Genomic DNA, 14,416 nt, shown 5'->3' on the forward strand with positions numbered 1-14,416 from the left:
AATATCTTTTGAATTTGGGTCCAAAATTTTCTATAGAATTCTACATCAAGTCCATCTAAACCTGGTGCTTTATTAAGTTTCATTTTAAACACTGCTTCTGTAATTTCTTCTGATGTCACAAGCCCTTCTAAGCTATTACTGTCTTTATCTGAGAGTTTTTTTTTCTATTTTAGTATTTTGAATATACTCTTTAGTATGTAATTTATCTGGATTTGATGATTTATATAGTTTTTCATAATATTTTACTTCCTCTTTTAAAATTTCTGTTTGGTCTGTTATAGTATAGCCTTTATCGTCATATAATTCTATTATACTTTTATTTATTTGTCTTGATTTTAGTAAATTCAAGAAAAAAGCAGTATTTTTTTCACCTTCTTCTATCCATTTTGCTCTTGACCTTATTTGAGCTCCTTTAGTTTTTTCAAGGTATAATTGATCTAATTGTTCAGATATATTATTTATCTTAGAAATTAATACAGAATTATTAGTACTTTCACTTTGGTCTAATTTAATATTTAGCTAATTAAGGTCGTTTTCAAAAGTTTGAATTTTATCTCTTTTTTGTTTTGCTTTTCTTTTGCACAAATCTAGACTAATGTCCCTTACTTCAGTTTTAAAGTTATCCCACAGTATACCTATATTTTCTGTCGTTTTTTCCTTGTTTTCATAATATTTTATTAGTTTTTCTATATTACAACAGTAGTCTCTATCGTTCAGTATTGATGAGTTTAATTTCCAGTATCCTTTTCCTCTGTTTACTTTTTGAGTTCTGATTTTTAATGAAATACCGTTATGGTCTGTTGATTTTAATATAATAGGCCTTATATCTGCGTTGACTATTTGTGCTTTACATTCCTTACTTACAAGGAAGAAGTCGATTCGAGTTGCTTCTAATCCTGATTTTCTACGCCATGTATATTGAATTTGTGTTGGGTTTTTATCTCTCCATATATCTATAAATTTGAAATATTTTATGAGCGTTTTAAGCCCGTGAACTGGTTTGTCAAATTTGTTTTTTGTTTTTTTATTTTTTGTATCATTAATTTTTAGAATGTCATTAAAATCTCCTCCCATTATAATTTGGCCTAAGCTATGTTCTTGAGTCCAGTCTTTTACTTTTTTAAAGAAAGCATTTCTTTTTTTTTGCTATATTTGGTGAGTATATATTTATAAGAGAATAGACATTATCTCCTAGTTCAACATTAATTAATAGATAACGTCCCTCCTGATCTTTAAATTCATTTATAATGTTATATTTTGTTTGTTTTGTGAACCAAATTGCTACACCCCTTGATGCGCTACTACACCAACTATGAAAGATTTCTCCAGGTAAGTCATTATTTAAATTGTCATTCATACTTCTGGTAAAATGTGTTTTTTGCATCATTAAAATTTGACATTTTTGCTGTTTGCACCACTCAAATAATCTTTTTCTTTTTTCAGATTGCAGTAAACCTTGAGTGTTTACAGAACATATGTGAAGAGCCATTTGTGTGAAAAGGTAAGTTTGTTTATTTTTTTATTTTCCTTCATTATTTGTTTGTTCTTTCTGTTTATATTTTTTCCGCTAACGTATCTTTCATTTATTGTTAACTCTGTTCTTAATTTAAATGACCTAGTTTGTTGGACTTCATAATATCGCAAGTGTGTATTGACACAGTCACGTGATGAGTGTACATATAAACAATACCACGTGATATTGCTATCATGTGACGTTTGTAAATAAAAACAATACCATGTGTTTTCTATGTTAGTTGATTCAAGTTTGTTTATTGTAATGGGGTTTTTACTTAAGTTCTGATTTTCCCCGTGTTTAAGTACCATAACCAGTATGTATCTTGTAACAATATTTTTCATACTTGCATGCAACTTAGCAGCATTTAAATTTAAATGTATACACTTGTTTACCAACTTATTTTTGCATACAATACAAATAATGTGACATCCTTTTGTCGCATTGGTTTCATTAAACCACATGCAGACTAAATATTTTTGTATATTTTTTTTGTATAAACATAAGAACATTGTTAATACAATGAGATATTTACAATTTAAAAAATACATTGTTTATTTAATGTGTTATTGTGTCATATTACTTTTCTTGCAGTTACTTTTTCTGCTTTTTTGAACAATTTTCTCTTTGATGTAATTCTTCTGGAGGTGTTACTGGCGACTTTTCAAATACGTTCAAAATTCACTTCACATTTGTTGACTTTGGTGTTTTTGGTACTGTTTCACTAGTTGTATTTGATGTTTTAACAACATGTACATAGTCTGACATATTACTTTGTGTTTGATTCTGTTTTTTTGCTTTCTTTTTTTTACGTCGTTCGTCATTTCTACCGATATTGTCTTTTGGGGTCTTTTGGGTTTCCTGTGGAATTGACTGATATGGATTTACAAATTCTGTGTCACTTAGGTTTTGTGTCGCTTTCTGGTTTTCTTTATTATTTTGCTTTGCCTTGGATTCTGTTGATTTACCATCAGTTTCATTTCCTTCTACATCTCCTGTTTGTGCGCTTGATGTTTCGTTCTCTTTCTCTTCCTCAGATTCTGAGCTTTCTGTATTGTCTTGTTCATCCTCTGTGAACAAACCTTCTGTGCACGCGTCTTGTTTGTGACCAGACTTCCCACACCCTTTACATTTCCAGTCGTTTGTACATTCACCAGCTATGTGACCTTCTTCAAGACACTTTCTACAGATTATTTTCTGGTTGTTTCTTGGCTGTCCATAATGTATGATATTTGCAGCATACTTTCCTATTTTTAGAAATCTTGGAAGAGGGTTTTCAAATTTCAGGCAAATGATTATACGGTCTCCTGTCTGACAGTTTGTATTCAGATCTTTGTACCTTAACCGTTCTCTGTAATGTGAAAGTATTTTGATGTTATATCTTTTTCTTTGAAGGCTAAATGTTAAACTTGTTGAACTATCGCTATTGGAATGAATTCAATTTAAGCTGACGCCGACTGGTATATGCCGTGTGTATCGTTGAAGTCAGACCGCAACCTCATGTTATCGGACAACGATATCACAATTTGCATTATGAATACATTCCGACTGTGACGTTGCAACAAGTACAAAATCAAGGAAGTCCAACTTCATATCGTAATAAAATGTTTCAATGCTAATCAACTGATAATTGGATAAAAGGAGAAAAGAGCACAAATATTAACTCAATACCAAACGTAAAAACTAAACACTGTCAAGTAATGTTTTAACATGAATATTCAATACTATCATCAAAAAATGAACTTCGTAAGAAGCTGTGTTCTAATTATTTATAAAGATTAGTACATTGTGTGTGTGTTTTGTCTTCATATCCGTGTTGTATTGTGTTTCTAATGACTTACTTATCTCCATCTACGAATTCTTACGAATAAGCCGAGGGTTTAGGTTGAATAAACAACTCAAATTGAATTATGTGATTGCTCCCTGTCTGATGAAACTAATACATAAAGTGTTGTTGGTTGCAGGCTGTTAAAATAGTTTTTTATTTGTTGTTTTGTCATAATTCAGATAGATAAAATTGAAAAAGAAAATAACGAATGAGTCAAAGAGACCATTACTCGACCAAAATGTAGAAAAGTACCGAAGTTTACCAATTAACCTGCAATTCAGCGGGAAATCCCGCGCCAGTAGGCACGCCTGAGCTGGTCCCTAAACAAAAAAATGTACTAGTTCTGCGAAAATGCGGCGAGGACAACATGTGTTATGAGATGTCAGCCCTGCCCTTCACATTATGTGAAATAAAATTGAAAAAAGAAGAAAAAATCCGCACAGTAAAATGTGTTTGAAAGATGTCCGAGTCTGATGTCTGAATAGGCAATTAAAAAACCAATCACAAGATAATGATACATAAATTAACAAAAAGCTACAAGCTTTTACTGACATGCAAGCTCCAGAATTAAGGTAACCTGAATGAAAGATAATGTTATCATCATATGAAAATAAAGCGCAATCCCTTTCGTTAAGACGTTAGTGTCATATCAACATAGTATGCCATTCTAAATCACATGACATTAGTATAGTATCTATAACACTTCTGTATCAGTCTGTTTAACAGTTTGGTCAACTTCAGAGGTGAACGCCGATATTTTTGTGTTTTGTAAAAAAGATTACCGTAAAAGATAGGATGTAAAATACCTGCACGTATAAGTTGTCTGCAGGCTTATTTATAATTACGAATAATGTCCTTATACCGATAATACAATTATGTAAATATTTTGACTAGTTTGTGGTATTGAAAATCTGGTGTAACGTTTTCAGTAAAACTTTCCTAAAACTCCAATACCTTATTACATACACCATCATTCGAAGAAGATGAGTATCAGGAGTGTATATAAAAACTGGAAATGAATAATCATCTCTTTTATCATAAATGTATGTGTAAAGCTTCCTGTTATTGATATTAAGCACCAGTAAGGGCACTGTTCATTGTTAGTATTTGCCTTCTTTCAAGTCAGATTGGCAGATACATCTCTATCTTGACTTACATCTAGAAATTGACAATGAGGGTCGGTTGAAAACACAATTTTAGGACAAAAGAGATGATTTCAGCTTTCCTATTGTGAACTTTCCATTTGGAAGTAGCAACATTCCAACAGCACCTGCATACGGGGTATATATCTCTCAGTTGATACGATATTCCTGTGCTTGCATTATTTATCATGCATTTTCTTGATATAGGGTTGCTGCTCACAAGGAAGCTATTAAACCAAAAGTTCCAAATGGGGAAGTTAAAATCATTCCTTAGTAAATTTTACGGTCGCCATCACGAGTTAGTTTATCGTTATGGAATAACCGTTTCACAAATGATAACGGATATGTTTCTTACGTCGTTACTACAATCCCCTTCCCTTTCATGAATGTGACCTACAGAATTAAACTGTTTTCCGGATTTCTTATCACATAAACAACACGACGGGTGTCATATGTGGAGCAGGATCTGCTTACCCGTCTGGAGCAGCTGAGATAACCCGTAGTTTTTTAGTGGGGTTCGTGCTGTTTTTTCTTTAGTTTTCTATGTTGTGTCATGTGTACTATTGTTTGTCTTTTTTTTCATTTTTAGCCATGGCGTTGTAAGTTTATGTTAGATATATGAGTTTGACTGTCCCTTAGGTATCTGTTGTCTCTCCATCTCTAGTTCGCATACTGAATTCACCATTATCAAGATCCTATATATAGTCAGAATATTCAAAAGAGGGGCGAAAGTTAAGAGAAGGACATTCAAACTCATCCATAGAAAATAAACTGAAAACGCAGAGGCTAAAATTGGAGGGTTAAGGTCACACATAAAATCTGACATTAACAAGTTTAAACAAATCAAAAACAAAGAAGTACATCTTCATATCGTTATTGAAGATTTCAATGGTTATACATTGATAATTGGGTATTGAAAAAGGTGAGATAAACACTTAATCATATATCAACTTAATATCAAATGTTAGGAAAGTAAACATTTAATGTACTATGTAAATGTCATTTCAAGTTCAAATCATGTTCATTGTACATTCTTCAACTAGAAAAATCTTAAACTGTCAATCGATAGAAAAAGAGGCTATATTTTAAGTACTTTTAAATCATTGCGTTGTGTTTTTATGTATCGTTACCACGATAATCGATAACGTGGACGTGTGCTGATTGTTGTCTTTTTGTGTATATGAACATGGTTCATTTGAGCAAATGTATCGATGGTTCATTTAATATGTTGTACTGTTATTTTACTTAGTATTTTCGTCTTCGAATTTCATTCGATTAAATTTTTTTGTCGATGCTGTCAGTATTGTATGTATTATATGTTGTTTATGCAAAATACTGAAAATGTTCCAGATTTTTTTTATGCAGTTGATGTTTAGCTGATAATTGTTTCTAACCTTAACATACACGTGTTATATACATATTTCTCTAATTCTTTCTCTACCTACTCCTTGCTTGACCTGGTGATTATGTTTATTCAATCAACATGTGTTACGTTTGATCTCAGTGAAATGGTCAAAATTCCATTATAACGTCAAATGTTCTTTCCCCTAAACATCTTATTGTTACGTCATAAAACAGGCGACCATTCATGATGACGTCATTTAGAAAAAAAACATATCTCTTTGGAAGTCGTTCGAAAAAAAGGATTTAGATTGTCTGTATATAGTCTAATAAATTAGAGAAACAGATGCCACCACCATATTTCGTGCAATACAATATATATCTAATATCGACAGTTAACTCTTATAAATATTCAAAATACTAGGCGAGCCTTGCGTTTGAACTTTTTTTTTTAACTTTCTCGAGTGGATAAATATGATAAAATTTATATATATTTAACCACTAAGAGTTATTCCTTAATTATTTTTTATAGTTATCAAATTACACTTGTACGTTTGTCTACCTTTTATATCGTGGTCTTTCTGTCATAAGCTTGCTGTGCAAAGCTATTTTCTCATTAAGGAAGGCCGTACGATAACCTTAAGTTGTTTCACGTATGGTGAAGAGTTGTCTCGATTAAAATCAAGGCATATCTTCTTGTTTTTATATAGTTAAAACATTTTTCATAGAAGTTGCACAATTATCTGTCACGAAATGTGCTTTCATCAAAACTAAGGATTTTCTTTCCCCAGGAGTAGATAACATTAGCCGTATTTGGCACAACTTTTTGGAATTTTGGGTCCTTAATGCTCTTCAATTTTGTATTTGTTTGGCTTTAACTATTTTGATCTGAGCGTCACCGATGAGTCTTATGTAGACGAAACGCACTTCTGGCGTATGAAAATATAATCCTGGTACTTTTGATAACTAACTACTATCAACGTAATGTCTTTCGAAATTATCCAGCATTGAAATATTCATTCGTACACACGTATCATCTATGAAGTCATTTATTACGCATAGATGCAGTTTTGTACTAGTTCTACACATGGTGACCTTCGACAATTCTCTGATTGGTTGGACGTTTGTTGTGTGTTTGATCTCTTTTCTAAATTGTACCAAGTTATATTTCCCAACATTTTGTCTCCCCTCATAACAAATTTTTATTTGATTTTGTAATTCCTTCTTGTTGGTTCTTACAATTTCAGTCTGTGTGTAGTATTGTGACGATGAAGGTGCCAGCATGACTGAGCCGTAACCGTAGTGTTGGGAATATTTTGATTTGATACCAAGCTTTAAAATAAAGAAATAAAAGCTAATATATTTTTGAGGCAGCAAACAGCAAACTACAATAAATATTACTATAAGATTGAAACAAAACATACTGTTCATGGTGTAGACACATTAAATTCTGTATGCATAAACTAAATGATAATATGGTAAAGATGTTGATAAGATATATATAAAGAATAGATATAAAAGTTCGAGAAATTAAATGAAAAAATTGTATTCTGAACGTTATAAACTTAGGCTAACTTAAAATGAAAAAACTTTGGCGTAAATGTACACGGACGTTTGGCATTCAATATGTGGCTTTGTTATCGTTCTCATGTACGATCCCATTGACAATAATCAGTTGGCTTGGGGTTGATTATAATTAATACCAGATGTGAAGTTCAAACACGTCATGAACAATGCAAAAGTACATCTTCATATCATTATTAAAAAAATCAAAGCTAATAAATTGGATATTGAAAAGGTGAGATAAACTTCTGAACAAATATCAACTTAATACCAAATGTCATGAAGGTAAACATTTAAATTGCACTGTTTACTATGTAAATGGCATGCCAAGTTCGATTCATGTTCAATTCATGTTCGAAACGAAGTTGTATTGTACTTTATATAACTAGAAATATCAAAAACTGTCAATCGACAATATGACTCACAGAAGAATCTCTATTTTAAGTACACTTATGTTAGATTGATGTGTTTGTGTGTGTTTGTCTTTATCAAAATAGTATGTAACTAGAACGTTTATTTTTGTGTTATCTGTTTGTGTTTATCAGGGTTGTTTTAAGAAAATGTACTGATGGTTCATATGCTATGTTGAACTTTTCTTTTACTTTGTAGTTTCTACTAGAATTTAGCTCGATTACCGGTGCCATGGTGGCCAAGTGGTCTAAGTTTTTACTACTATAATCACTATCCAGTCCCCTCTGATGTTGCGGGTTCGGAACCTGCTCTTGCGAGTGCACGCAATCCCGATCTTAATTGAGAAGGATAGTCAGTTTTCCTATCGCGGTTGGTGGTTTTTATCCAAACAATACGGCCTCCTCCACCAATAAAAACTGTCCGCAAAATAATTGTGGCAATTGATGTTGAGCTTATAATGTTCCTGGTAAATTTTAATTGAATAAATTCGGCAAAACTTAAACACTAACACAGATATTTATTTTTAAAAAGGTGTTATTTCAGCAGTGTCTGCAAGTACTTTTAAAAACTTGTGATGGATCACAATATATGTATTACTGACACAAATAATGGTATTCCTACTGGATAGCTTAAGTAAGTTAAGGGCACAGAATTTGAACTGAAAAAAATATTTCCAAACTGCCTTTTGATTTTACTAAAATAGTAGATTACAGTGATTGTAATATAGAATTATCAATTACATTATTACAACAATTCAGTATTTAGTTAAAATAAAATAGACTGATGATCCTATATGTAAATTGTGTAAATGAGAGCACGAGTTTATAGAACACCTATTTTGGAAGTGCAATATTGCACAAAATTTTCTACAAGATATTGATAAGTGGTTCCTTTCGGGTGGAATAAGTGTTCCAATGAATAAATTAAACTTTCTTTTCGGAGACTTATCCAAGATATTTCCCAACAACCTATACAACATGATTTTTGTATATTTTAATATGAATATAATTCTAGATGATTTAAAAAGAATCTCTAATTGCAAGCAATAACAATAAAGCTGAAAGATGTGTATACAATTTTAAGCTATGGAAATCCGAGTAGTTTTTAAAAATTTAAAACAAATGTATTTCACTGTGGGTTAGCGTACATTAGCTGTCACTATTCTATAGATTTACAACAGTTGGTCATAAAAATAATTTAGAATCTTCATTGAAGGTGGCGCAGGAATTCCTGTTTTATAATTCGTTTGATGTATCATTTGTATGCAAGAGTTGCATTCTTTTGTACTATGTTTAATGCCAAAAAAAGTCAATGTGGGTTGTCTACCTTGAACTGGTCATAATTCAACCTTCACGTCTAGTTATTTTATTGAGCTTTAAATTGCTCCAAAATTTATAAATGTTCTCGATCTTAGTATTCTATATTGGTTTATTACATTTTTTATGAATATATATTTTCATTTATTTGTTTAAGAAGGAATCTATACCAAAATAAAGATTTTTTTTTCATCGAAATATATTATCTCCCCCTAATGAAAGAATGATTAGGAAAATTGACCAGAGTTATCTTACATTATTCACAGAGAGGGTTTAGCAAACAATTTGTAATCATAGTTTAAGTAACGTTAAAACAATTTTCCACTAAAAATGAATGTTATCTTATTCAAATAGAAGGACTTCGTAAGCTTATTGATAAACATGCTACTAAATCTAACATATTGTATCAGCAAAAATTACCTGCACTATCATTTTGTTTTTCTGTGTAGACATAGACGGTTTTGTAGTGGTTAAGATTAAATGTTGACTGCTGCGCACTTTTTGTATACATTTTTTACAGTTACGTATGTTTGTTTCCCTCAAATATTGTTGTCTATTAAATGTTTTTTTCTGTCTGTATGTCATTCAAATAGAGGTTTAGCTAGCTGTACAACTAGTTTTTATCTACTTGTTATGCATTAGTCTGGAATATGACTGTTGCTATCCATTCTCTATGGTCGGGTGGTTGTCGCTTTGACATATTCACCATTTCCTTTCTCAATTTTATTTTGACGTGTTTGAGTATTTATGCCCTTTGATAGGGAACTCTCCGTTCAGAACTTTCCTTGGAGGTTAATATGAATGTATATTACTTTTCAGACAAATCTTTTCTGAAAATTGTGCATGTTAATGTATCGAAAGGTTCGAAGCTAATGTGGTTACATTATCGCCCGACTTTGATGAACCTAAACAGTTGCCGGAAAGACTAAATGTATTTGAAATGTATTTATCGATAAAGACCATGAAATAATCTGTGCAATAGCTTTGCATCAATAGACAATTCAATGATTATATAAAAATAAGAATTTGTAGTATGATTTTCAATAAATCAGGTATAGTTATCAAAGGTACCAGGATTATAATTTAGTACGCCAGACGCGCGTTTCGTGTATATAAGACTCATCAGTGACGCTCATATCAAAATATTAAAAAGCCAAACAAATACAAATATAAAATAAGTTTACATATATTTTTAGAAGTTGATCATATTGATTTCAATTTCAATATTATAAGACAGTATTTCAAGGTTCTGACATCTAAACCTCAGTTTATAATTAGCATCTAATGTTGTTGCGAAGACGATTTGAAATGTGCAGTGGAATAAATTGTTTCATATAAAGTTCGACGATTTGGGATTTGGGAGTTCGACGATAACGTTATACCAATAGCATTATTATATCCATATCATATAACTAAAGAATGTTTGCTAATAACTACGTTTTAATCCAATATTTACAATATATACAATCATTTTCGTAATACAATTTCACAACATTGTTTTCGATGTTAACTTATCGCATGGTTAAGACGATCTGTTTACGTCTGACCAGTAAATATAAAATTACACACTAACTAAACCTGATTCCCATAGATGATCAGAACAAAGTAATTAAATTAAATAGCCACAGCTGCACGTGCAGACGATTTTTACTTGAACTCTAAATGACTAGACTGACCTACTGAAGGTGTCATAAAATTTAGGAATACCGTTAAGATTAACCATTAACTTTCTACACAGTAATAAATTCTTTGGAAAATACTGTTATCTTTAACTAATCTTAGCAGACGAAAATGTAGCTTTATTTCAACATAATTATATAGAAAATTAACGCTAAAAATAAACTTGCAAAAATTAAAAGTGCAATTAATAAAAAAAACGATTTCTACTCTATTAAAAATCCTAACTAAAAAAACTATCATACTAATAAAAACAAAAAAACTATTGTCTTCAATCCATTCTCCCCCTCTTGATTGCTCTAAGCCAATCAAACAAAACAAATAATTAAACGATATAAAACTGTCTTTGATCTAAGTTCAAAATTGTCAAATCTAAAACTATTTCAAAAAATTTAACTGTCTAAAATGTAATGAAAATATATGTCCACATTACTTCAATTATTTATCACTGTCATTTTCGGAGGTTTCGATATCTAATGGAAACAGTTTTGTAATTGGTCTCATTAATACAGTTTGTCCAAGTGAAACGTTTGCAACTCGAACATGCCCATCTTTGCCAGGGAAAACTTCGATTATTCTGCCAAGCGGCCAATGTCCTCTCTGAACGTTCGGATCCATCACCAGTACAATATCATCGGTTTTTATGTCCCTTTTCGTTTTAGTCCACTTGTCGCGTTTGTTAAGTCCTGGCATACATTCTCTAATCCAACGTTTCCAAAAATGTCTAATTAATTCCTGAATTCTTCTCCATCGTTTTCTCGGGTTAAAATTAGTAATATCAACGGTTTCTGGAGCGAAATGGCCACCTAATTGTCCGTGCAAGAAGTGATTCGGTGTTAAAGGTGTATCATCTTTCGGATCGGCAGACTGGTACGTAAGCGGTCTCGAATTTATCAGTGCTTCAGCTCCGGTAAATGCTGTTAAAAGCTCCTCATCATTAATGTCTGCATTTCCTAATATTGCATAAATAGCCCTTTTTGCCGATTTTATCATTGCCTCGTGAATACCACCAAAATGCGGAGCTAACGGTGGGTTGAAATGCCACTTAATTCCTTGGTTACTAATTGAATTTTGTATTTTATCCTTGTCTAATAGCGCAACTAGTTCTTTCAGTTCTCTATTTGCTCCAACAAAATTAGTTCCATTGTCTGGAATTATCTCTTTCGGAAGACCTCGCCTGTTCACCATCCGATAAAATGCGTTAAGAAATGAGTCCGTATCTAATCCAAATGCTACTTCCAAATGCACTCCGCGTGACGCTAAACATGTAAATAGACATAAGTATCTTTTCTGACGGCGTTTTCCTCTGCCCTGAACTGTTATGAACGGACCACCAAAATCAACTGCTGTACGAGCGAAAGCATGTAAAGGTGTTTTGAAACGAATTTCCGGTAATGGAAGCATCACTTGCTCGGCAACTTTAGCTTTCTTCTTACGACACGAATAGCACTCATATTCATATTCTCTTATTTCTTCTCTCCCTGAAATAATCCAAAATCGTGACAATAATGCTGAAAATATTTGATTTGTCCCACTAACATGTTTTCCAAGTTCGATATAGCGTTTCACAATAAGCTTCGTGACCCAATTCTTTCGTGGTAATATAATCGGATATCTTGCATCGAATGATAGAAAATCGGCGAACTCTAAACGTCCATCGCATCTTATTAATCCATTTTCATCAATTCGCGGTTGTAATCCTAATAATTTGCTTGTTTTCGGTAAATCTTTACTTTTCATAAGAGCGTTGTATTCGTCTGAAAATGCCTCTCTTTGTGCATTTTTTATTGTTTCCAATTCGGCATCTGCATACTCGACGGTAGATAAACTTCTTTGACGACGTTGTTTTTGCTTTAGTCTGCAATTGTCAATAAATCTGTGCACATACGCTTGTACACGAACTAGTCTTACAAAACTCGAATAACGTACGGGATCTAGGCGCCAATCTGAATCACTAGTATGAATACTTTTCAGTGTAGTACAATTAGTTAAGTTATCGCTTGTTTTCTTTTGACACCTAAGTTCGGTATCACGTATGTTTTCTAACTGAATATTAGTGTCCGGCCATTGCTGTTCCTAATCTTGTAGGAATTCCGGTCCATTCCACCAAATTACGTCCGACTGTAACTGTTTTACGGTTCTTCCTCTAGAAACTAAATCCGCCGGATTAACTTTTGTTGGCACATGTCGCCATTGTTTAGGATGCGATGACGTATGCATTCCTCCAATTCTATTCGCTACAAATGGCTTATATTCTCTACTTCTGCCTCTAATCCAATGCAAAACGTTCATACTGTCTGACCAGAATGTCATATTATCCTCTAGCACTTCTAATGCGTTTTTAACCGAAAGTGCTAATCTAAATCCTAAAACTACGGCCATTAACTCAAGTCTTGGAATGCTGACTGATGTTAAAGGAGCAACTCTCGATTTCGCTGCTATTAATCTAGTAGATATCATTCCACTCGTATGCTCGTTTCTAGCATATATTACTAAGCCATAAGCCTCCTGCGAAGCGTCACTAAATGTGTGTAAACTCGTCGAAACAATGTCTTCGTTTAACTGCAAACATCTCGGTATTTCAATACAACATAGTTCATCAAGTTCTCGGAACCACTCTCTAGATTTTTCAACCAGTTCTTCGTCTAACTGGTCGTCCAAGTCTAGTCCTGCTGTCCACATCTCTTGTAGTAGCAGTTTTCCTTAGTCAGCTATACCATGTTAAATAGGCCCCGAAATGACAGTGTAAAAGAATTCAAACGAGAAAACTAAACATGTTAAATGATTGCAAGCAAAGTAACTACTTACCTTTATACTAATGTAAAAGAGGAACGAAAGATTCCAGAGGGACAATGAAACTCATAAATCGAAACTGACAACGACATGGCTAAAAATAAGAAGGACAAACAGACAAACAATAGTACTCAATATGACATGTAGCGTAGAAATATGACCTTATTAATCGGAAAGCCAAGCTACCGCATTGTATAACGGCTTGCATGGATAGAAGTACGAAATAGGTATTGAATTTTACAACCGAAATTGTGGGATTCCATGCTCTCAAACTACATTTTATTTTTGGCATTATTTTGTTAGCTTTACTGGTGAGTCTTTTGTAAACAAAATGCACGTTTGGCATACAATATTGTGACCCTTGTAAATATGATGATTTTTATTCGTCTTGACCAAATAAATCAAGTAACATTAGTTTAGAAAAGAAATGCGTTATCATGCTGTCTTCTATTGTTAAATGTCATGAAAAGTTCATACCCGAAAAGATATGATTATTATCGGTTAATGTATTCTGCTTTCTCTACGTCATACTATTTCTATATATAATCTATATAGAATCTATGTCAAGTCATACGTTAAACTGTTTACACAATTTCAAAATAAATATCTTATAACATCTGTCGCACTAACAAGCATAATATGTTCAAACATATGGTTTCTAATTTAGTTCAATGTGTTTTAATGTTTAAATATTATTTAATTATCAATGCTTATTTTGTACATACACTACGTCAGTAAAATGTCCATAAATAAATGTATATTCACACCTATGTTTATTTTTCTAATTTAAATACTTATTATACGTTACCTGTTTACAAAACTTTTGAAATTT

At 32.3% G+C, this 14,416-nt stretch overlaps 2 protein-coding genes across 2 annotated transcripts; both read right to left on the reverse strand.

Annotated features, from left to right (window-relative positions):
- Nucleotides 1-2,194: 2,194 nt before the first annotated feature.
- LOC134691610 (uncharacterized) lies at nt 2,195-3,364 on the reverse strand. Its single transcript, XM_063552178.1, has 2 exons — nt 3,355-3,364; nt 2,195-2,760 (listed from the first exon to the last, which is right to left on the reverse strand). The coding sequence occupies exons 1-2, from the start codon at nt 3,362-3,364 to the stop codon at nt 2,195-2,197; spliced, it is 576 nt and encodes a 191-aa protein (XP_063408248.1).
- Nucleotides 3,365-11,229: 7,865 nt separating this feature from the next.
- On the reverse strand, nt 11,230-12,531 carry LOC134691611 (uncharacterized). Its single transcript, XM_063552179.1, has one exon. The coding sequence runs from the start codon at nt 12,529-12,531 to the stop codon at nt 11,230-11,232; it is 1,302 nt and encodes a 433-aa protein (XP_063408249.1).
- Nucleotides 12,532-14,416: the final 1,885 nt, after the last annotated feature.

This window comes from Mytilus trossulus, chromosome 11, assembly GCF_036588685.1.
Source record: "Mytilus trossulus isolate FHL-02 chromosome 11, PNRI_Mtr1.1.1.hap1, whole genome shotgun sequence".
NCBI classification, from domain to species: Eukaryota; Metazoa; Mollusca; class Bivalvia; order Mytilida; family Mytilidae; genus Mytilus; species Mytilus trossulus.